The sequence below is a fragment of the Ipomoea triloba genome, chromosome 11 (assembly GCF_003576645.1).
Source record: "Ipomoea triloba cultivar NCNSP0323 chromosome 11, ASM357664v1".
NCBI classification, from domain to species: domain Eukaryota; kingdom Viridiplantae; phylum Streptophyta; class Magnoliopsida; order Solanales; family Convolvulaceae; genus Ipomoea; species Ipomoea triloba.
In genome coordinates, this window is record NC_044926.1 from 6,186,578 (window position 1) to 6,209,278 (window position 22,701).

The following is a 22,701-nucleotide window of genomic DNA, read 5'->3' on the forward strand; positions in this document are numbered from 1 at the left end:
ATATATATATATATATATATATATATATATATATATATATATATATATATATATATATATATATATATGAAAATGATTGAGGGCAATTGAGATTTATTGTCTTTTTTCACAATAGACACTATTCTTATGATATTTTTCATGAAAATGTGAAGGAAACAAGTCTAGATATGCAAACTCTTTGAGTACAAATAGAAACTAACTAATAGGTTGGGAGATCGACTAGGCTCATCCTTGACCCTTGCCTTGCTCTCACATAAGCTATCAGCTGTTTGCCAAACGCGCCCATAATTTCTTGAGATCTTATACTTATAGTGGAAGAAAGTGAGGAGAATCTCTTACATCTTACCCTCACAAGTTGACAAGTCGGGGTTAGGTAGAGCCATTGGTTAAACTAGGTAGCAATGTAGCACGACATGTTAGAGTCATATGGCATTCTAACCTAAATGTTATGCCTACTTTGATAATGGCCCTGTTTGGTAAATGGCTGTTGGCTGATTGGTTTGGTTGTTTGGGTTAGAAGGTATGATTTGTTGATAATATTAGCTGATTGTAGAAAGTTGTTTGATAAATTAGCTGTTAGCTGATAGCTGTTTGGTATAATTTCTTTTCTCAAAAAGCTAATTGAAAAGGCTGTTTTGAGTAGTCTTTTGAATTTTAGCATTTTGGAGTTACAAAAAGCTTATTAACCAAACAACTAATAGTGGTCAAATAAGCCAAAATTGGCTGATAGGCTGATTATTTACCAAACAGGGCCAATGTCAACCTACAAGCTCTAACAGCTACAGTATGGAGTTACACACAATGTGGTGGGCTCATTATGTACACCAGACACTGATCCTCCCACCTAATAGGTTACTAAGTCACCGTGATTTATCCATCCACTTATCAATGTCGGGTTGGAGTGCAAGTGCTCTGGGGACGAAGGAATTTTGTCTTTTGTAGTATAGTTTTAAACTATAGCTTGCCCTATTATTACCATGAACTAGCTAAGCTGTTATAATGCAACGCCATTGCTCGTGAATAAGAAGTTGATACATAATTGCTCATGAACCAAAACTGAGACATCATTCCTCATGAACCAGAACCTGTCATCATTAATAACTAAACCATACATTAAATATCTTATGTCATAAATTGTTTATAATAACCAACATGGTTGGCGTGGTGATTCAGCACCTCGTCCCTTAAGCATGAGGTTGGGGGTTCGATCGCCACCCAGGTGAATGGAGCAAACCATTTGGCCAGTCCCCTACCACTTAGTTAGTCTTCTAGCTGTCGATCCTCTCTTAGGGAAGATCCGACCTAGTCCCTCACTACATCTAGTTCATAATGTATGATAGATAAGCAAATTCACTGAGCCAATCCTTCCCAGCTTGTAACCGGTTCAAGACTAAACTGAGTTAGAATCCTCTCTTAGGGGAGATCTGACCTAGTCCCAGGCTACATCTAGTTCATAACGTATGAAATGTAAGCAATTCACTGATATTTAAACTTTAAATTTAGTTTAATAATCTGAACAGGCATAACTTAGCTCGACTTCTTAACAAACAAATCTTGTCAGATTTAACTAAATATCAAAATGAGATCTAGGCAAAATAGCTAACTTGATAAAGCTTGGTTTTGCTGAATTCAAAATTGTAAAAATAAAATGGGTTATTACCTCAACAAAATCTATAAGAATCATGTCGAAACACCGGAACATTGTCAAAAGGATGAAACCCTGCAGCATCACCTACAAAACTCAGCTGCTCACTGTCCAAAGCTCTGCCACTGAGGCACTGATGTTGCAACTTTTTAAAGAAATATTAGTTATAAACCATTGGAAAAGAACTAATCAACCAGCATATCCCCCAAAACAAGGTAAAGATATCTCATTTGGTCATAATGGTAAAGACAGATAGAGAGAAAGTCAGAAAGGCACACACAGGTTTTGATACTAACCTTGTAAGGTAGCCATTTTTTGGTTTTTCCAAGTTCACAGGAACCAACCCAGAAAAATTTGACATTCAACCACATAAATCGTTAATATTCTTTGCCATTTCCTTTGTGAGTTTTCTCTATACCAATGCATTATGGAAGATTTTTGCTTTCTGATGTGTTAGTTGCTAATGGTGTCACCTTTGGTCTTATCAATGGGTTATACACATGGGATATCAACAAATTTAGCTTGCTTCCATTGCATTCAAAGAAAACAGAAAATAAGTCCTTTCAAGCGCTTTATGTTGCAGACTTCATTTCAACGACTTGGGAATCCAAATATCGGAAGAAAGATCATGGACTAGCTGGTAATCAACTGAAAGGTATGAAATATATGGAAGAAGGATATGATACAGGAGATTACTTCTGGAAGTCAGTCAAGAGGTTATACTCTGCAGTACAAACTAATGATCACTGGAATCCACAGACCACAGGGTTACAACAACTATCCTAAAACAGTAAAGCACTATGCAAACTTTTGCAATTGTTATCAATCTTCTAAGTCATCCTCGTCTTCAACTTCATCAAACTCTTCCTCCTCTTCCTCTTCTTCTTCTTCTTCATCCCCAACGTCTTTGTCTTCTTCCATCTCATCATCTTCAACGATAAAACCTCCTAGTGTCTCATCGTCCTCCGAATCCTCATTACTCGTATTCTTCCTTTGGGCGGAAAGCTTATGTTTTCCTACACCCTTACTCGGTTTACCACAATCATTGGACCTAGTCATATACTTGGGCCTTTGAGATTTTCTTGATTTGGTTATTGTTTCCTTCTCCTCCTCACTCTCCCCTGTCCACTCTTCATCATCATTTTTCCCAACTTTCTTCCTCTTCCTCCCTCTCCCCTCATCACAATCACTTTCATCTCTAAATTCCTCGATAAACCAATCCCAATTCTTGATATCCCTTATCATTTTCTTCGGATAACCATCAAACTCACGCCCCATTACCACCAAACCAAACTCTGCACAATTTTACAATTACCAACAGAACTTCCTAATCAGCAAAATTCAATTTAAACTAACAGTAAAACACTATAAGAACACGGAAAAGTGTCAAATAGACCACTGAACGTCTTGCTTTTGTGCAATTGGATCACTAAACTTAAAAAGTGAGCAATTGAACCATCAAATAAACAAAATTTGTGCACTTAGAACATTTGTAAAAAAAAATCCAGGTAAAATCTGATTATATTACTTACATATATGTATTAAGAGGTGCATTTTCCTCTATCATACTAGTTGAGACTTGAGAGTCAATATTGAAAGATTTTTAACTCAAATTGAATTTAAAAAAAAATAGAAAAATATTCTAATTGCACATATTTTACTTGTTTGATGGATGAATTGCAAGCTTCTTACCCAATTGCACAAAAGCTATAAGCTCAATGACCTATTTAACACTTTTTCCTATCATAATTTTCCAGTTATGTTTTCAAGTCAAGGTTTTCTAGAAAAAAAAAAAAAAAGAAGATTATGGAATAGAGATTAGAGCCTAAAAACGCACCTTTAACAGGGTCAATATCTGATAAATTGATGGAATCAAGCTCCAATTCGTCAATCCCTCGTTGGCCATGGCCGCTTCCAGGGCTCCCAGCTAACTCCGAGCCAATCAGCGAGTCTCTCACCATATCCGTTTCACCTTCAGCGTCGAAATCGATTCGTTTCAATGTGAACCAAACGGGATTCTTCGCAGAAACGCAGAACATGTCGCCGCTCTCCATTTCGCCTCTTTCGGAGCTACGGTACGCCTTCACTCCGCCGCTGGTGCTGCCGTGGACCCAAACCGGGTTTTTGCCGGCCACCTCGAAACGAACCCGCGGGTCCTTGCCTTCATGGTTGAGCTGGAACAATAGTTGGCGGCGAGAGACGGCCCGGTCGTTGTCCTTCACACCTGCGCCCCTTCCGAACACTGTAATGGATCCGGGTATGAGTCGGGTTATGGAGCCGCCGCAACTTTCTATTTCCATTTTTCATTACCGCGCAGTTCGCAGTGCAGTCCCGCGTGACTACTGACTAGAGGTTATGAAATCTCGGGAGTAAGAGAATAATGAAACAAAAAATAAAACAATTGACAAAAATATGACATTTTTTAAATTGGGACAAAAATATGAAAAACTCTATTTTTACATGCGTTTCTTGTCAGAATCGATCAAACACATACACAAATGTGAGTTGCATTTTTTGGAAAACGCAAGTCCATTTGCGTTTTTTTTTTAATTTTTATTTTTTTGGTATCGGGCGACTATATCTAGTCGCCGACTTCTCTGGTGGGATATGTGAGTTTAAAATAATTCACCTAATACGTGTTGGGGATAGAAGTGAGTGAGAAAAATATAATGTGAATCAGATAATAATGTCGTTTCCTCCAACATATCCCGAACAATTACCATTCCTAACTAGCCCCGGCCCACCTCTAGTGGACACTACTAAAAAACTCACAAATGTTCATAATTGAGAAATACACACGAATGATGACAAATGCTCTGTTCGGCAAAGCTTATTTATGAACTTATAGCTTATTTTAAAGCTACTAATAAGTTATAAGTTATGATTGGTAATGTTCCTAAAATAAGTTAGTAGTTTTTTTTTTTGTTTTTTTTAGTACAAGCTAGTAGCTTAAAATAATAAATTTTACAATGTTAAATAGTAAAAATGTCAATTATTACAAATAAAAAAGAGTGATGAAATTATATAAATAGTAAAAATAAAATTATTATTCTATTTATAAATGTACACCCATCATACCTTTTCGAATTGATCGATATTTTTGCTATTTAACAAAGATATAGAAATTAGATATTACAATAAAAGATATTACAAAAATTTCCATAAATTGTTTGTAAAGATTTTGTGCACAAATAGGAAATTTATAATTCATGTAACAGCTATTGGGGACAAATAATGGGAAAAAAAATCAATGAACCCAAAATGAATCAACTTGATTTGGCATTAGTATTTAGCAGGATTTATTAAACGGGCTACCAAATTCGGCCCGAATTGCCACCCTGTGGAGACACGTGGCGCATTCGCGCGTGTCTGCGTTTCCACTCCCACCACTTCACTATAAATTTGAAATTTCCATTTCTATCCTCAAACTCTCTACGTAGGTCACGTCTCTACTCACGAGTCTCGACCCTCACTAAAAACCCTTCTTTTTCTTCGATTTTTCTTTGTAATTTTCTTCAATTTTTTGTTTTTGATTCTGCATAATCTCAATCTGGAAAATATGAGTAATTCTGACAATGATCAGTTCGACATGTCCGATCTCAGCTCCTCCCTCCCCGCCGCCGCCGCCGGTATTTATCGGTTCTGCGTATTGCATATGCGTTTTTGTAGTTTGATTTCAATTCAATTCTTATGTTTTTGTCCGTTTTTGTTTGTAGCTTTGAGCGCAGAGGATCGCGCTGGCTTAGTTAATGCGTTGAAGGTTGTGAAAGTTTTTGTACTTTGTTGTGTTCTCTGCATTGAAATTTATACTGTTTTTCAATGAGTAGATGATTCTTATGGATTTGGTGTTTGATTTTGTGCAATCTGGTGGTATATAGAATAAGCTTCAGACTTTGGCTGGGCAGCATTCGGATATTCTCGAGTCGTTGACACCGAGCGTACGGAAGCGTGTAGAAGCTCTCAAAGAGATTCAGGTTTGAATTTCATTTGTAATTTTTGATTTATTTTTCTATTATTTTTTAGACACTCTTGTGGTCGAATAATTTTATAACTTGCCTGATGATAGATTAATGGCTTCAGTCTTGTTACCCGGAACCTCACCCTACTTTTTTGTAATCATTTCTCCAAAAAAGTGAAAGGACTGAAGAAGGTTGATGTGTTGTTTGTGCTTGCAGAGCCAACATAATGATCTAGAGGTCAAGTTTTTTGAGGAGAGAGCAGCACTTGAAGCTAAATATCATAAGCTGTATGAACCCCTTTACACCAAGGTAAAAAGCATATCAACAATTATTACCTCTTGCAATAATATTTGGGTAAAAGGATCTTTATTATATTTCTATAACTCAAAGTTCTTTTATTGTTTAGAGACATTTTAACTGGTTTCACTTACAAAAATTTTCTAGGGTGTTTCCCCAACCTAATAACATAGGTCTGATAATTTTTGCAGAGATATGAGATAGTGAATGGGGTTGTTGAAGTGGAAGGTGTTAGTGAAGCTTCTGTTGATAAGGGAGATGATAAGGGAACAGAAGGTGAGACATGCTTCTTTCTGTTGATTACATAATTTATTTTGGCTTTCACTATCCATTCTGTTTCTTGATAGTACTACAGTAACAACCCCCTCTGAGGATTTTCTAGGGTGCATGAGTATTTAGAATGGGCATTCAGTTTAATACTAGCATGATATGTTTGTGCAGAAAAAGGTGTGCCCAACTTCTGGTTGAATGCTATGAAGATGAATGAGATATTGGCAGAGGAGGTAAACCTCTTGAGATTCGATATTTGATTACTGTGTGGATGTTAATCCCACTCTTTAAACTAAGCTGACATTACTTGTTCAGATCTCAGACCGGGATGAAGAGGCTCTAAAATATCTCAAGGACATAAAATGGTGTAGGGTTGATGATCCAAAGGGTTTTAAGCTTGAGTTCTTCTTTGACACTAATCCTTTCTTCAAGAACACCATCTTGGTGAAAACATATCACATGGTTGAGGATGATGAGCCTATATTGGAGAAGGCAATTGGGTAGTTGTCCTAAACACCTGTCTTTTATATATTATGCCCTGTCTGTTAGTTAATTTATGTTTGGTGGCTTGTAGGATGGATATTGAATGGCATCCTGGCAAATGCCTGACGCAAAAGATCCTAAAGAAGAAACCAAAAAAGGGGTCGAAGAATGCCAAACCTATAACCAAAATTGAGAAGTGTGATAGTTTTTTCAACTTTTTTAACCCTCCACAAGTTCCAGAGGATGATGATGATATTGATGATGATACTGTAGGTTCTTCCCCTTTTCGTTTGTATTATCATAGTATCGTATCGTTTGGAAATAATACTTTAAAACTTACCTTACTCTCTTAACTTTTGCTGAATCTTTGAACAGGCTGAAGAACTTCATAATCAAATGGAACAAGACTATGATATTGGGTGTGTCAACAATCATTTTTCTTTTCGTTTCTTTTCTTTTGTGGGGCCATGGGGGTGTGGTGGACTTTTTCAGTCTTGTCGTTTTCCTCTACTCTTCACACGCATATAAATTGTATATGATGTTATCTTTTTGTTAGTGATTTGTAAATTTGATATGACGTTAGTGGTTGCTTTTTGCAGCGCAACTATTCGTGACAAAATCATCCCTCATGCTGTATCATGGTTTACGGGGGAGGCTGTTCAAGGGGATGAGTACGAGGATATTGAAGAAGATGACGATGACGACGACGATGATGATGAAGATGATGACGTCGATGATGATGAAGATGATGAGGACCAGGAAGAAGGGAAGAGTAAAAAGGTTAACTTTTAGTGAACCTACATAATTGCAGAGACTTATATTTTCATTTATAATTGGGCAGTGAAATTAACCTTTGAAATATCATTGTAGTCCATATGGATCAAAGTTAAGACAATAGTAATTTGACATTTGAAATGGTTTAGTAAAGTGCAGAAAAGTGGGCTAGCACAAGTTGCGTAAGGACAACAGGGCGAACGTCCTCCAGAGTGCAAGCAACAGTAATCAGTTCTGCAAAAGAACAGCTGGTTTGGAGCTAGACAGAGTCATGCTGTCTTTGGTTTCTCTATATGTTTGTCCTTTTGATTAGCCTTTTTGCTTCTCCTTGCGTCCTTGGGCATTTTACGGTGTTATGCATTTGTTATTATTTTATTAATTATTGAATGTTTATTTGTTTATTTTATTTATTTTTCAATTCTTATATTTTATAGTCCCCATATTTTGCCGTCTATTCGTTGTTAGTAATTTACCGGTTTTCAGTACTTCTGTTAGAATTGTGATATTGGCATATTGCATAACATGCAATTTACAGTAGTATTGAAAAAAAAAAATGTTACTGTATTTTTCATATTTTATTATTGTTTGACATGACAATTGAAAGTTCTTATATTTTTATATTTTATTGGCTATATACTTGAAAAGTGACTGAAATTATCTTGTATCCTTGCAATATTTTCATTTTAAAAAATGGGTTTACTTCTATATCATCAAATTTGAAATTATTTCACTATTGGAGCTAAACATCAAAACTCATTAAATAATTATCTCACTATTTGTAGAATTTGATACCATACAAAATTGGGCGAGTAGAATTTTTCATAAATAAGACGAATCAATTTATAAATAACTAATAAATGCAAAAAAAAAAAAATTATAGCATTTATTAGAAGTTGGATTTCACTATTGGAGCTAAACATCAAAACTCATTAAATAATTATCTCACTATTTGTAGAATTTGATACCATACAAAATTGGGCGAGTAGAATTTTTCATAAATAAGACGAATCAATTTATAAATAACTAATAAATGCAAAAAAAAAAAAATTATAGCATTTATTAGAAGTTGGATTTCACTATTGGAGCTAAACATCAAAACTCATTAAATAATTATCTCACTATTTGTAGAATTTGATACCATACAAAATTGGGCGAGTAGAATTTTTCATAAATAAGACGAATCAATTTATAAATAACTAATAAATGCAAAAAAAAAAAAATTATAGCATTTATTAGAAGTTGGATTTCACTATTGGAGCTAAACATCAAAACTCATTAAATAATTATCTCACTATTTGTAGAATTTGATACCATACAAAATTGGGCGAGTAGAATTTTTCATAAATAAGACGAATCAATTTATAAATAACTAATAAATGCAAAAAAAAAAAAATTATAGCATTTATTAGAAGTTGGATTTCACTATTGGAGCTAAACATCAAAACTCATTAAATAATTATCTCACTATTTGTAGAATTTGATACCATACAAAATTGGGCGAGTAGAATTTTTCATAAATAAGACGAATCAATTTATAAATAACTAATAAATGCAAAAAAAAAAAAATTATAGCATTTATTAGAAGTTGGATTTCACTATTGGAGCTAAACATCAAAACTCATTAAATAATTATCTCACTATTTGTAGAATTTGATACCATACAAAATTGGGCGAGTAGAATTTTTCATAAATAAGACGAATCAATTTATAAATAACTAATAAATGCAAAAAAAAAAAAATTTATAGCATTTTTTAGAAGTTGGATTTCACTATTGGAGCTAAACATCAAAACTCATTAAATAATTATCTCACTATTTGTAGAATTTGATACCATACAAAATTGGGCGAGTAGAATTTTTCATAAATAAGACGAATCAATTTATAAATAACTAATAAATGCAAAAAAAAAAAATTTATAGCATTTATTAGAAGTTGGATATTACAAATAACAATTTTCTAATAGTCTAAAAGAGTATAGTACTAAAACCTGCACTCCCCAAGTGTTCAAAATGGATTTTAAAATGTTGGGTTTAGGGTTTAGTATGAAGTTACATAAGAAGTCTCAAATGTCACCCTAAGGCCAATAATCTGTGGTTGGTATAGCATATAAGAGGCCAGACTTAAGCTTCCACATTGGCACAACTTTTCCAAGAAAATATTCAATTCTAAGAGTATATTTAATCAGATCAGTAACTTAATAATCGATATTTGGCATGCGATTTGCAAGCGGGTTTTTCTCTCCTTGGCGGTCTACAACAGCCGCCTCAGTTGTGGTCAATAATAGTGAAATGCTGCAAATAGAAATGGTTGTTTGTTTATAGAATTGAACATGAAGAATGGTAAATAAATGTTCAATGCATAATGGTACAGGAGTACAAGACTCGCGGTTCTCACCTGGCAGCGTCCACCAACGCTGTTCTAACGACTTTGAGAGGATCAATAATTCCAGACTTAACCATGTCCACATATTGATCTGCATGTACAATGAGAATAGTGTGAATAGGTTGCCCATTATATGAGTAGCATAGAAATCATGGTTCCTTAGGCTCTAACCTTTGGCTGCATCATAGCCGAAATTTAGATTATCTTGTTCCAAAAGCTTGCCAACAACCAAAGAACCATCTACACCAGCATTTGATGCTATTGTGAAAGCAGGTGCCTGTTGTAGGAAATGCAAATCCATTCAGCCCAGAATGTAACTTTGTTGAGAAAATAGTATATATATATATAGAGGATGATGTTCCAATGAAAACCCTTCCTCCCGTGAGAACCTGCGAACTTGTACATAAATGCACACAAGCATCTACACAGATGCACACAATATAATATTTCAGTGCACAATGCACACCATCTACCCCTGAAATAGTTTGTGTGCATTTATGTAGACGATTGCATGCATTCATGTTGGTTCGCAAGTTCTCAAGGGAGGAGGGGTTCTCATTTGATCATATATATATATAGAAACTCCTGGCTTGACACACCTTAAGAGCATTTTCAATGATCTGAACTCCTCTTCTTTGACTGTCATTTGCAGTATTGAGGTCTTTCAGAACTCTTGTTGCATGTAAAAGAGCAACACCACCACCTGAAAACAGCAATACCCAGTGATCGTTGTTTGTCTTTTTGGTTGGGTTGGGGGGGAGGGAGAGTTGATTTACTGAAGCAATATAGTATACCTGGAAGAATGCCCTCTTCCACAGCCGCTTTTGTTGCATTTAAAGCATCAGTAACCCTGTCTTTCCTCTCCCCAACTTCTGCCTCACTCACCCCTCCAACCTGAAAAGGCAGAAGGAATAAAATAAAGTGTAAAGAATGCAAGAGAAAAAGAGTGGAGCATCATATGACAAGGAATATACCTTGAAAACAGCAACACCACCGGAGAGCTTTGACAACCGTTCCTGTGCTTTCTCCTTATCAAACATGGCAGTACTCTTATCCATGGCTGTTCGCAGCTGTTGAAAAGTGCATCGGTTTTCATTTGTCAGTGCACCAAATATAGTTCATTCTATCAATAACAAGCTAACAACTATCTAGGCAATGCAAACAAAAAGTTGACTCTCCATCCTGAAGGAATAGTGCCTTCCTCGTATCTATGTTTTCTACGAGTCAATTTATATAATCCAGAGGAACAAACCAAAAAGATAAAAAGGCTAGACTCACAGTGCTGGCTCTAAGATCAAGTTGGGTTAGAGAAAAATGTATGGTATCTGCCTATCTTACATGATTTTTCATTAATATAGAAACAAATTTGAGAGTATCATCACCTATCTATCTATGCTGTTTGAAACAAATTTATCCTGGAGTCAGATTGTATGACAAATTGACAAGACATGAAGAGAATATGCTTCAAATTAGAGTTCTAGAAGCTGATGCAGGAAGATATTTTCTGAGGAATGCAAAAAAGTGAAGACACTACCTCCTCACATCTTTCTTCAATTAGCTTCTTGTCGCCACCTCCATGTATGACTATTGTGTCATCGACAGAGACAGTGACCTGCTCCAATGAAATCAGCACATGGACACCCAAATATATTACTGTGTGTTTCACAAAAAGCTTAACAAAAACATCAAAATGCATACCATGAAACTCAATATACAAACCTTTTTGGCAGTACCAAACATATCAAGTTGCACTGCGTCAAGAGTTAAACCACGTTCTTCGCTAATGACCTGCAGAATAAATTAGGCCTCAGAAAAAAATAATAATATATAAGTATCATAAAATAGGAAAGAGAGCCACTCACCTCCCCTCCAGTAAGTATTGCAAGGTCCTCCAAATTGGCTCGTCTATTATCCCCAAAACCAGGAGATTTGATGGCACAAACCTAAAAAGAAACTAAGCAAATCATAGAAATCCCATGGACAAAGAAGTAACTAATGACAACAAACAATGCAATAGAAAGTGAATCATCATAAAATAAATATTACCTTTACCCCGGCTTGATGCTTGTTGATAATTAGCATAGTCAAAACATCACTGTCCACATCTTCGGCAACAATTAGCAGAGGCCTTCTTTTCTATATATGTACACACCCACACCCACCACAATAAAGAAATCATCATAGTAAATATTTGACTTGAAGATTTTATCAGTGTCTTTACTTTTAGATACCCATTATGAGGGGAAAGTGCTTACCTGTAGAGCCTTCTCTAGTATTTTCGCAGCTGAGTATATGTTAGAAATCTTTTTGTCGTGAATAAGAATCAAGGGATTTTCCAGTTCCTATAACATTAAAGCAACTTTATACATATCATGAGCACAAATACACTCTCAAAATGAGAATACTTATGCAAACTATGGGGCCAGTATGATGTGAGCATTTGTATTACATATTGACATGCTCAAATATCCAATCCTAGAATTAAGAGCAAGTATTTGCAGAAATCTTTACATACACATTTCTGAGTCTTTGCATCTGTAACAAAATAAGGGGATATATAACCACGAGCAAGCTTCATCCCTTCCACCACTTCCAACTCATTATCCAGGGTATTTCCATCCTGCACAAGTTTGCAAGTTTTGATTTCATGTGCTTACCATTATGTATACGACTTGGGGAATCTCATAGAACATGCATGAGCATACTCACAGCAACAGTAATCACTCCGTCCTTGCCTACTTTCTCCATTGCCCGTGCTATTAATTCTCCAATTTCCCTCTCACCGTTTGCAGATATAGTTGCTACCTATTAAGAAGTAAATAACTCCAATAAGAGGTGGTGGATAAGTTCAAGAGTGCCATATATTTTCACGTGGGAACAACCAAAAAAATGTTATTTGTCCAGTGAAATCAATATGTTTGCTCCTGGAAAAAAAATTAAATCAAATAGTTGAAAAAACAAGGATAGCTAGCTATATTTCCAGAGAGCCTAAAAAAATTATTAATTTACAAACATATACCCCCAATAGTTTAGTAACTTGATGACTAAAAATGTGCCAGATAAAGTAATGAAGTAAATTAACAAGACAGCTTTTCCTTCTCCATGAACCCTTCACCTGTGTAATCTCTTCAGGTGTGCTAATCATAACTGCTCTGCTCTTCAAATCAGTAATAACAGCATCAACGGCCATATTAATGCCACTGCGCAAGTCCATCACATTTACACCAGCAGCTACTGCTTTACACCCTTCGGTGTATATAGCCTGAGTTAGCACGGTAGCACAAGTTGTACCTGTTGTCATGCGGCATCAATTTTATGATCTTCAGTATAGCTAGATATATTGATTAATACTCCGTAATATATTATAATATACTTTGAGATTGTGAGATCTACAGCTGAGTCATTACCATCTCCAGCAGCAGAATTAGTAGCATTAGCAACCTGCTTCACAAGGTCTGCACCAACATTCTTTGCCTTTTCCTTAAATTTAATACTTTTGGCTACAGTTACACCATCCTTTGTGACCTTAGGGTTTCCCCCGCTGCTCTCAATTATCACATTGCGACCCTAGAGATGATTGCAAAGAACAAGTAACCATTCTGATTAGTGTAACCATGACAAATGCGAAGCCATGATGCCACCACAGCATCGCTTAAAATGGAATTTGTATATATCTCTAGTAATTAAGAATGCATAAAGTATGCATGATATTTCCTATTCTCTATCTGGAAAGTTGCACCCACACACAGGATTTCAACAGGCTAAAATGCCTCTACAAGATAATTCGTTGAAGGAGGGATTCTAATTTGAAATTGGCACCTTTTACAGGAATGGCATGAAGACTTCTAAAACAGCAACTGCCAGGAATAAGAGTAAAATTACCTTAGGTCCCATTGTAACCTTCACAGCTTCTGCAAGCTCATTAACACCTTGTAACATGGCCATTCGAGCCCCAGTTCCAAAACTGATATCCTTGGCAACATAATTTCTGCTGGAGATAACCCTACTACATATCTTTACCACACAAACAAGCAAGCAAACACATCAAAAGTCACGAAATTCCCATCAAACCAGCTCCCCTCAGTCCCCAACAAGTACAGACACAAGATCACAATCAACAAAACAAATTTCTGGTACTATCCGCTGACAGCACAGCAGATTGAATCACAAGTGAGGATTGCCGAAATGTATAATTAGATCGAGGACGATGTGGAGGTTAGAAATTTTACCTGTTTTCTGGAAGCAGATGACCTGATAGGAAATAGAGAGCAGTAAATTCTTACAGGTTTTCTGTTTATACGAAAATGTAGAGAAAAATGAGTTGAATACAAAGTAAAAAAGAGAAATACCTGATTGATGAAGCAATGGCGGAAGCAGCTCTGTACATGGCTTGATAATGCGAAGATGAAAAGGCAGAGAATTTGAGTTTGTTGCAGTGACTTCTGTGAATCCTGTGGGTTTAGGGTTTAAGATTCGAACTCTGCCTTTCATCATCATTTCTTTATACTCCCCTCTTGTTTTCTAAATTTTACTTTTGCCTTACATCTTTTTATTTTGTTGATTTGTTCTTTGGGAGAATGGGAAACTTATCTCAAATTCTCACGGCTAGGTGACTAAGGGTGTTTTTGGTAACTCGAAAAATGATTTTTGAAAATCATTTTTTAGACTTTTGTTGTTTGGCAACATCCAAAAAAGGTGGTTAACGAAAAATGAGTCAAGTTTCTGAAAAATAGCTTCGTGTGGAGGGAGGGAGGGACGGCTCCCTCTCCAGTTCGCGGGCTCTGGTTTCCGCTAGAAACCATAGCAAACTGCTTTGGTTTCTGTCGAAAACCAGAGCAAATAGCAACGACCTTGTTTTTTTTTTTTTTTTGGAAAAAGTGTCAAATAGGTCATTGAATTTATCGCTTTTGTGCAATTGGGTCATTGAACTTAAAAAGTGTGCAATTCAACTATCAAACAAATAAAATTTGTGCAATTTGATCATTTTTACAAAATTTTTTTGGTAAAATCCAATTATATTACTAACATATATGTATAAAGAGTTGCATTTTCTTCTACCATACTAGTTGGGAGTCAATATTGAAATGTTTTTTTAAACTCAAATTGAATTAATTTTTTTTGTAAAAATGGTTCAATTGCACAAATTTTACTTGTTTGATGGTTGAATTGCACACATTTTAAGTTTAATGGCCTAATTGCACAAAAGCGATAAGTTCAGTGGCCTATTTGACACTTTTTCCTTTTGTTTTTAATTTTTTTTATAATAAATATTATTAGTTTATATATTTTTATATTTTAAATAAAATAATAAAAATATATAATTATACATTTGTACTCATTTTCTGGAAAATAAACCAAACACACAAAGACAGTTTTTCTGAGTATATCCAAACACGGAAAAAAAAAAATTTGTGAGAGTGTTGTTTGAAGACCGAGCTCGCTTGCCCTATAATCGAGATGTTAGTATAGGGTGTCAATTTTAACGACACTGACCTTAGCCCTCCATTAGATATTAAAATAAAAATAAAAATTTCATGAATACAATAAATTATCAGATACAATAAATGTGAAACTTATGAATTAAAATATGTGAAATTAATATACATGACAACACATTTCATACATGTAATTTGCATTTTTTTTTATTTTTTCTTAAAATATTTAATATTTTGGATTATGATTTACCATTAGGTATTCAAAATTAATATAAAGCTTAAGATTATGATATACTTCGTATTAAGCTAACTTGCCACGATTGAAATGGTTTGACTTATTTCCGTATATCTCTTAGCAACTCACTAAATTCTCAAATCAACACACCTATTATATGACATGATGAGTCCAACACATTTAAACAAATCTATCCAAAACTTTGTCGAGATGAAGACATTTCAAAAAATAACTAAAGAAAAAGGTGAAAGGATTTTTTTTTTCTATTTTTGTTCTCACCTCTTCCCTAATTTGGAAAAAAAAAAAAAAGTTTGATGTTTTCATTCATCAATGAAGGTGAGCTTGCATTGCTGCATTAGTGTGTTTTTTTCTTTTATTTGTCATACATAAGTAATATTAATGGGGCTTGAAGTTAGTTGGCCTAAGAGGTTAAGGGGACAATGATTGTTTTTATGTGACTAAAAATAAAGGGTGCAAAGTGATATAAAAAAAATAACAAATGACATGTTTGGTAAATGGCGGATCCATTAAAATTTTGACAAATCTATTACTCTAGCATTTTGATCTTGTTCAAAATGTTAGAGAAAGTGTTTGATTTTTTCACAATTTGGAGCAACAATTTGCTCCAAACCGCTAAAATTGTAGACAATGCAATTCGCAACGTCTGCACTTAGTGTTTTAGGGAGATGTTTTCCTTTTTCCAATACGCCCATGTATTTATACCAAAAAAAATGTTTATTGTGAAGCTGTTACGACTCCATGAATGCAAGAGCCAGTTTGGCTGCTCACTGCTTACCCATGCAAGCTTTATGTTTAACTTGGAGCCTTGAGGCTCCTTCGGCACCTATAGAAGGAGCCTAAAGGCTCCTATGTCACTTTTTACACTATGTGGGAAAAGTGACAAAACCAAGGAGAGCCGGCTCCCCTTATTTTTTAATATATTTTTTAATTTTATTTATTTTATTAACCGTAATTATTATTATTATGAAATATATATATATATATATATATATACACACACTTTTTAAGTCATTTTATATGTTAATAGCTAACATAAACAACTAATTTTACTAAATAATTTTTATCAATCGCTCAAGAAAAAAAAAATTTATCAATCGCTTGTCAAACTTGCTAATTTAATCCACTATATACTAATCGCTATCTGCTGATTGCTAAACAAGGCTAAAGTTAGTGATTGAGGTGTAAAATTGAGAAGTATAAACAGAAGGAAATAGAGTTGGGATCGGAGGTGGAGCATTAAAGGAGTATGGGCGTAGAACAAAGCCCCTAGTGGGGATCAAGTGTCCCAATAGTCATGCACTCATGCTCGTGTGGCTGCTCTGCATGCACGAGATCTCTCCCAAGTATTTTGTGTAGTCTATGTGTGTGCATTGTGTGATGCGTGGGTGTGAGCAAAAGTTGTCTTTTAGCGAAGTAATCATGACTATAGAATGCTCTATTCCACATAACCAAGCACTTAAATACTTAGTGTAGCCTTGTAAATCTTTTAATATTTAGTTCCGTTCTATCCAAACAAAAATTAAGTATCATTTACGAATGGTAGGTAAAATTTCAAATGTGACACAAAAACGACATCTTACGAACCTCACACACTGAAGTAAGAGGGATGTAAATTTTTTTTTAAAAAAATATAGCAAATTAAGTTGGAATTGAATGAAGCAAACCAAGTTGAGTCTTGCGACAGTTTAATTCGTCGGCATTTGGTACAAACTTTTTTTCACAAATTAGAGCACACTGTCTAAAGCATGAATCACACCTTCAAATCCTAAACACTGCACAAAACCCAATTACATGTGTGTATATGTGTATGTGTATCATTGCAACAAAATTCTTCTTTGTTCTAACAAAAAAGAATTATTGTGCATGTGTTGTGTAGAACAAAAATCAACCCGTTTTTTTTTTTTGGTAGATTTAAATGTAAATTAAAACTCGTCTTCAAAAGTTCCATTTCCAGATCTTGAACCTGACATCAACGTTACACTTGTCGTTCGGAATGGTGGCTTTCGACGGCGACTTTTTGGCCGGAGCAGCGACGCGAATGTCGTCGCAAGTTACTCTGATACCAACTCTCTTCGTTTTCAGCCCGCCGGCTTTAACCTTAACCTTAGTATCCAGCGTGATCTTCACCGGGAAACGGCTCTTGTTTTTGATCGCTGATTTCATCGCCGAAACCTGATCGGCGTCGAGAGTCTCCCCGGCGGCCGCAACGGTGGTTTTCAGCGCGGTAGTGTTCTTCGCGCCGTGTTCGAATCCGGAAATCGTTCCGGATCCGATGGATGCGTCTCCGGAGAACACGGAGACGGAAATCGGATCGTAGATGAACTCGACCTTGTTGTTAGGGTTGCGGGCGGAGAGGGAGACGGAGAACTTGGAGGTGAGCGCGGAGGAGGCGAGGGCGAGCTGGGAGAGCTGGAGGGAGTCGACGACGAAATCGGGGCGCTGCGGGCGGTAGATCAGCCAGAAAACGGCGCCGGCGACGGCCACAAGGAGGACGAGAGTGATGACGAGGAACGTGATCCAGAGACAGCAGCAGCAGACGCAGCTGCGGCTTCCGCGGCGGCGAGACGGCGGTTTTGGGCGGTACATGGGGCGAGGAGCATTGTAAGGCTGTGACTTAGCGCCGCCATTGGCGGCGGCGGAAGGAAGCTTGGCTGTTGGATTGATTTTGTCACTTTTATCAGCCATAACTGCAGCTCGCTATAACTTAATTGTATGTAAATAGATCTCCTATCTCTCTCTCTATATCTGAGATGAAGAGTTTCTGTATGTGTACGTATATATATAAAAGAAGTAGATATATGGAAGGTGAATGGAGGGGAGGGAGGATTGTGGATGAAGAAACAGAAAGAGTGGAATGTGAACCGACAGAAGAAGGGTGAGATGGCAAATGAGATGAGATGAGATGTAACCTCATAACCAACTCCCCCTATTGTACATTCCCACGCTTTTCATTTGCGAGTGAGTGCTAATCAATCACAATTTGGCGCCATTTTTCAAAACTAATACTAACAACTACCATGTGTATTTTTTTAATATTGTTTTTTTATTTATAAAAAAAACGGCAAAGAAGACATTTTTTTAAAGCCAAAAACTTCAATTAATTAAAACAATAGAGTCTGGGGCCTAGGGGGAGTCCCGTGGCTTTAATAAGAGCATGGGCTGGCTGATTCGCCGTACGAAGAATATAATGAAAGACACAATAATTAAAATCATCTTACAAGAATAAACAACTGAACCAAAATAAGACCGATCTATCGTACTCATGTTCAAAGTAATAACCAAGTTGAGACAGTCAAAGAAGACATCAAGTAGGTATAATAATGTAATTGAGACAATAAGTGAAAAAAAAATTAATTTCAAATTCAAACTGTACCCCTTTAAACGAGCAAATTAAAGATGTTTAGTTGAGCCTTAAGGTAACTTATTTTGCATGTCACTACTTGTCTACTTGTGTATACATGAATTTTCTAAAAATGGCGTGAATCCAAGTGTACACCTTCTAAATTTAATTTCATCTTTTTCAATTTTTAAAAATAATTCTATTCTAGATTTGAAAAAAAAAAAAAACTATGGCCGGACTACAATTGGCGGAGGTCTCCCTTTATCTTCTATAGACATTAGACAAAAGAGCAACCATATAAGCTTTAGTATTTTGAGGTTTTTTAGGAGACACCTAGGAGAGAGAAAGGAAATAGTGAAATGGGGTGGGGGGGGGGGGAAGGGGGGGGGGGGGGGCACCAGCATGTTCTGACGGAAAGAAAAACAAAAATAAAAATAAAAATTTTGGATGCGTTCGTCATTAGGCGTTTGCTGTCGCGCACAACATTGATTATTTCTCTCTCCTCCAACCTTAATACATTATTCTAAAAACTAAGTTTTGCAAGAAAACAAAACTCATTCTCTCTCCCCTTTCTTCTATATCACCATTTACTATTTCAAAAACCTTCAAATAACCCCTATTATGAATGCTCTAAAGGAAGACAAAGGCTAACGATCTTCATCATAAAGGGTCCAGATTTAGGCCTCTAATTGCATGTGGACTATTATTTTAGACAATCACGTTTGTTTTTATAAAAGAAATAGAAACGGTCATTAGTATATGTCAATGGTTGTTTTATTTTTAATTTTTTTTTAATTTAAATTAAAAAATATAATATTAAAATAAGCAATGACATGCTAAATAGGTTACCTTACACCTCATATGAACATATATATTTACCGGATTAAGGGATATTACTAGAGTTTAAAAATAAAAATATAAAACTTAGGGTGCTAAATATTAACTTAAAAGTTTATTTGACTTTTTATTCCTATTATTTTCCCAAGTCTATAGCAATAAATGACATTATATTTTGTTCTATGATTGTTAAAATATTTTTTAAACAATTATATTTACCGGATTAAGTATTCATTGCTACTCATATGAACATATATGTTTTAAAATGATATTATATTTTGTTCTATAAATGATATTATATATTGTCAATATATTTTTTGCCGAGTTCATCACACTTTTCACATAATATTTCTAATGTCGTAAATATCATCAAGTAATAATTTCATATTTTTCTCAACAAAAAAAAAAACAAAACAAAAAACAAAACAAAACAAAAAAAAAAAAAAAAAAAACAAAAAACAAAACAAAACAAAAAAAAAAAAAGAAAAAAAAAAAGAAAGAAAGAAAGAAAGAAAGAAGGTGACAAAAAAACAAAGAAAGAAGGTGACAAAATGTGAGTGAAATACACGCGTGTGGTGAGGAAGATGAAAGGGAAGTAGCTACGCAAAAGAGATGTTTCCACCTCAACAACTGGCATGGGCAAATGGCCAATGGAATTAATCCTCTCTCTTACGTGGAGTTATGTTCCTTTCTACGTGGGATAGCGATCTCTCATCCCTCTGATACACAACATCCAACGGCTGATATTGGCGTATCACTTATGCTATGTATGGGCTCCACATCGCCGTTGAACTGTTGATTTCTACCAAATTCTTCAAGCAGCTCCGTGTACCCATGAGTTTAGACTTCAGAGATAAGATGATTTTCAATTTTTTACACTTCTAAGAAATTATTTAGTGTAAAAATTCAACCGTTTCTGCAATTTCAATAATTTTTATTTCATCCCAAAAAAGAATTAACGACATTCATAAAACGCCGAAATTGTTTATACATTAAATTTTAAAAAGTTAATACCACAAATGGTCATCTGACTATTGGGGTAGTATTCCTTTTAGTTATTGATTTTTAATTCGATCACAAATGGTCCTATGACTTTCATTTTTTTTTTTACCACAAATAGTCATTAATTAAAATTTCTGTTAAATAGGTGTTAAATCTAGAGGTATTATCGTCAAATTGATATATATAATGGTTATAAAATAAAAATATTTAGAATTTTTCACGAACAAGCATAATTGAAACAGTTAACAAATATAAATACTCATAAATAAAAAGACAATAACCTTATTCGCGTAATTATGCGTACAAAATGAAGATATAATATTAGAGCTATCTGTTTTAATTTAACCAACAGATTAAAATGTAAGAAATTTTTTTCAAAAACCTTGCTTCCATCATTTTCATAGTTGTTCATACATGGCCGATTAATAGTTTTCACTCTTTATTAATCGATCAAACATTTTGTTTGGGACATAACTGAAGGCCGCCACCGTTGAATTAATATAATTAATCAAGTACAAATTGTGAACATTAATCATGGATTTTTGTTTAATTTGTTCATTTATGTAATTTGTCAAGTCCATTTTGTTTTTATATTTATTAACTTAATGTTTATTAATGTTTGAAATTAATTATGTTGTCATATAATTCTAAAAAAGAAGTAATCATAATAATATTAATTAATTTGAAGATATTACCCCTAGATTTAACACATATTTAACAAAAATTGTAACATTTGTGGTCAAAAATGAAAGTCAGATGACCATTTGTAGTATGAACTCATTTAAAAATGTTAATAAGGTTTTTTGCATAGTATCTTATATTCATATGAATGTCAAAACTTATATATATTATAATTATGATTGCAATGAGTAAAAGGTTTGAAATTTTCATCAGTAATAAAATACTAAACACCCAAATCGGAGAGGAACCCAACAACGGTCACAGTTGGTGAGCCTCGACCTAATTAAAGGTGTCTTTAGTTAAATTTCCAGTATGATTGGCCGCCTGAAATTCTGAAAACTCGGTTTTATCATTTTTTTTTCTTCCACCTTAATTATACTTTCTTGTCACAAGCCGGTAGGATTCCATTGACCATTGTTCATTTTTTGTCAAATGATTTTGTATACTATAATGTCCTGTTTGGTTGAGTGTAGTTTGGGATGAATTGCAATTCAGTGAATTCCAAAACTACACTGTTTGGTTAGAGGGAATTGCAATTCCCTCCAAATGGTGAATTGCAATTCATGGGGTACCTCCCATGAATTGTAATTCGGTTGAGAGGAGGGGCAATTGTGTTGGTGTAAAGACAATTTTGCCCCTCCTCCCATATCCTTTGTCTTCTTTTTTTTTTTAAAAAAATTTAAAAAAATTATTATTATTATTCTTTTTTTTTTTACAGAATTATTATTATTATTATTATTATTATTATTATTATTATTATTATTATTATTATTATTGTTTTTGAAGGAATTATTATTATTATTAGTATACTTATTATTATAATAATTATTATTATTATTATTATTGAAAGTATTATTATTATTATTATTACTATTATTATTATTATTATTATTGAAAGAATTATTATCACTATAAGGGTACTACTACTACTACTACAACATAACGGCATTTTAGTCATTTTGTCGCTCCTTACCTTTCAATTCCATGTACTCCTATTCCTGCATACGAAACATTATAATTTCAATTCCTACTTTATTCATTGAATTGCAATTCCACCGAATTACAATTCTTTTCCCCCCTAATTCCCTCTTCCTAACCAAACGACCTGTAACTGCCTGTTTGGTTGGATGTAGTTTCGGAGGAATTGCAATTCATTGAATTGTAATTTTCAACAGTTATTTGTCCAGTGAATATCAACGCTCTACGGTCCACCAACAATCACTTAGCTGATTACCCTATTACTCTAGTTAGATGTCGTTGATCAAATTAATTAGTACATGTGCGACATGAATATTGCTAAAGAACGAACATATTTAAGTTGTAACTCTTTGTGTAAGGCA

General features: G+C 34.6%; 4 protein-coding genes across 5 annotated transcripts; 1 reads left to right on the forward strand and 3 right to left on the reverse strand.

The window, feature by feature from the left end:
• Positions 1-2,279: 2,279 nt before the first annotated feature.
• Positions 2,280-3,986, reverse strand: LOC115996379 (sodium/potassium/calcium exchanger 1). The gene is made up of 2 exons (XM_031235587.1): positions 3,483-3,986; positions 2,280-2,940 (listed from the first exon to the last, which is right to left on the reverse strand). Exons 1-2 carry the CDS (start codon positions 3,943-3,945, stop codon positions 2,468-2,470), a joined length of 936 nt encoding a protein of 311 aa, XP_031091447.1. The 5' UTR covers positions 3,946-3,986; the 3' UTR covers positions 2,280-2,467.
• A 1,102-nt stretch (positions 3,987-5,088) lies between these two features.
• On the forward strand, positions 5,089-7,854 carry LOC115995552 (nucleosome assembly protein 1;4-like). Of its 2 annotated transcripts, none has more exons than XM_031234610.1 (11): positions 5,089-5,274; positions 5,362-5,405; positions 5,524-5,619; positions 5,821-5,913; positions 6,093-6,177; positions 6,343-6,404; positions 6,487-6,671; positions 6,746-6,923; positions 7,030-7,073; positions 7,254-7,434; positions 7,578-7,854. In XM_031234610.1, the coding sequence occupies exons 1-11, from the start codon at positions 5,205-5,207 to the stop codon at positions 7,578-7,580; spliced, it is 1,041 nt and encodes a 346-aa protein (XP_031090470.1). In that variant the 5' UTR covers positions 5,089-5,204; the 3' UTR covers positions 7,581-7,854. The 2 variants fall into 2 exon arrangements, with proteins under 2 accessions (XP_031090470.1, XP_031090469.1); XM_031234609.1 differs by having other exon boundaries at positions 7,588-7,854.
• A 1,471-nt stretch (positions 7,855-9,325) lies between these two features.
• Positions 9,326-14,309, reverse strand: LOC115997350 (chaperonin CPN60-like 2, mitochondrial). Its single transcript, XM_031236894.1, has 18 exons — positions 14,160-14,309; positions 14,040-14,061; positions 13,693-13,824; positions 13,218-13,377; positions 12,926-13,101; positions 12,520-12,615; positions 12,326-12,430; positions 12,066-12,152; positions 11,857-11,946; positions 11,673-11,753; positions 11,530-11,598; positions 11,345-11,422; positions 10,785-10,880; positions 10,605-10,704; positions 10,410-10,513; positions 9,982-10,087; positions 9,823-9,901; positions 9,326-9,719 (listed from the first exon to the last, which is right to left on the reverse strand). Exons 1-18 carry the CDS (start codon positions 14,195-14,197, stop codon positions 9,623-9,625), a joined length of 1,716 nt encoding a protein of 571 aa, XP_031092754.1. The 5' UTR covers positions 14,198-14,309; the 3' UTR covers positions 9,326-9,622.
• Positions 14,310-17,132: 2,823 nt separating this feature from the next.
• Positions 17,133-18,253, reverse strand: LOC115997351 (NDR1/HIN1-like protein 10). The gene has a single exon (XM_031236895.1). It carries the CDS (start codon positions 18,184-18,186, stop codon positions 17,437-17,439), a length of 750 nt encoding a protein of 249 aa, XP_031092755.1. The 5' UTR covers positions 18,187-18,253; the 3' UTR covers positions 17,133-17,436.
• Between the last annotated feature and the right edge of the window lie 4,448 nt (positions 18,254-22,701).

What these genes read in the sequence shown, in the direction of transcription:
- LOC115995552 (XM_031234609.1), top strand. Translation starts at nt 5,205, where the DNA reads ATGAGTAATTCTGACAATGATCAGTTCGACATGTCCGATCTCAGCTCC. An exon ending in AGATGATAAGGGAACAGAAG is followed by an intron (nt 6,178 to 6,342) that starts GTGAGACATGCT and finishes ATGTTTGTGCAG; the next exon opens with AAAAAGGTGTGCCCAACTTC. An exon ending in ATGATATTGATGATGATACT is followed by an intron (nt 6,924 to 7,029) that starts GTAGGTTCTTCC and finishes ATCTTTGAACAG; the next exon opens with GCTGAAGAACTTCATAATCA.
- LOC115997350 (XM_031236894.1), bottom strand. Translation starts at nt 14,197, where the DNA reads ATGTACAGAGCTGCTTCCGCCATTGCTTCATCAATCAG. An exon ending in TACTAGAGAAGGCTCTACAG is followed by an intron (nt 11,947 to 12,065) that starts GTAAGCACTTTC and finishes GTACATATATAG; the next exon opens with AAAAGAAGGCCTCTGCTAAT. An exon ending in GTGGTGTTGCTGTTTTCAAG is followed by an intron (nt 10,705 to 10,784) that starts GTATATTCCTTG and finishes CTGCCTTTTCAG; the next exon opens with GTTGGAGGGGTGAGTGAGGC.
- LOC115997351 (XM_031236895.1), bottom strand. Translation starts at nt 18,186, where the DNA reads ATGGCTGATAAAAGTGACAAAATCAATCCAACAGCCAAGCTTCCTTCC.
- LOC115996379 (XM_031235587.1), bottom strand. Translation starts at nt 3,945, where the DNA reads ATGGAAATAGAAAGTTGCGGCGGCTCCATAACCCGACTCATACCCGGA. An exon ending in AGATATTGACCCTGTTAAAG is followed by an intron (nt 2,941 to 3,482) that starts GTGCGTTTTTAG and finishes AAAATTGTGCAG; the next exon opens with AGTTTGGTTTGGTGGTAATG.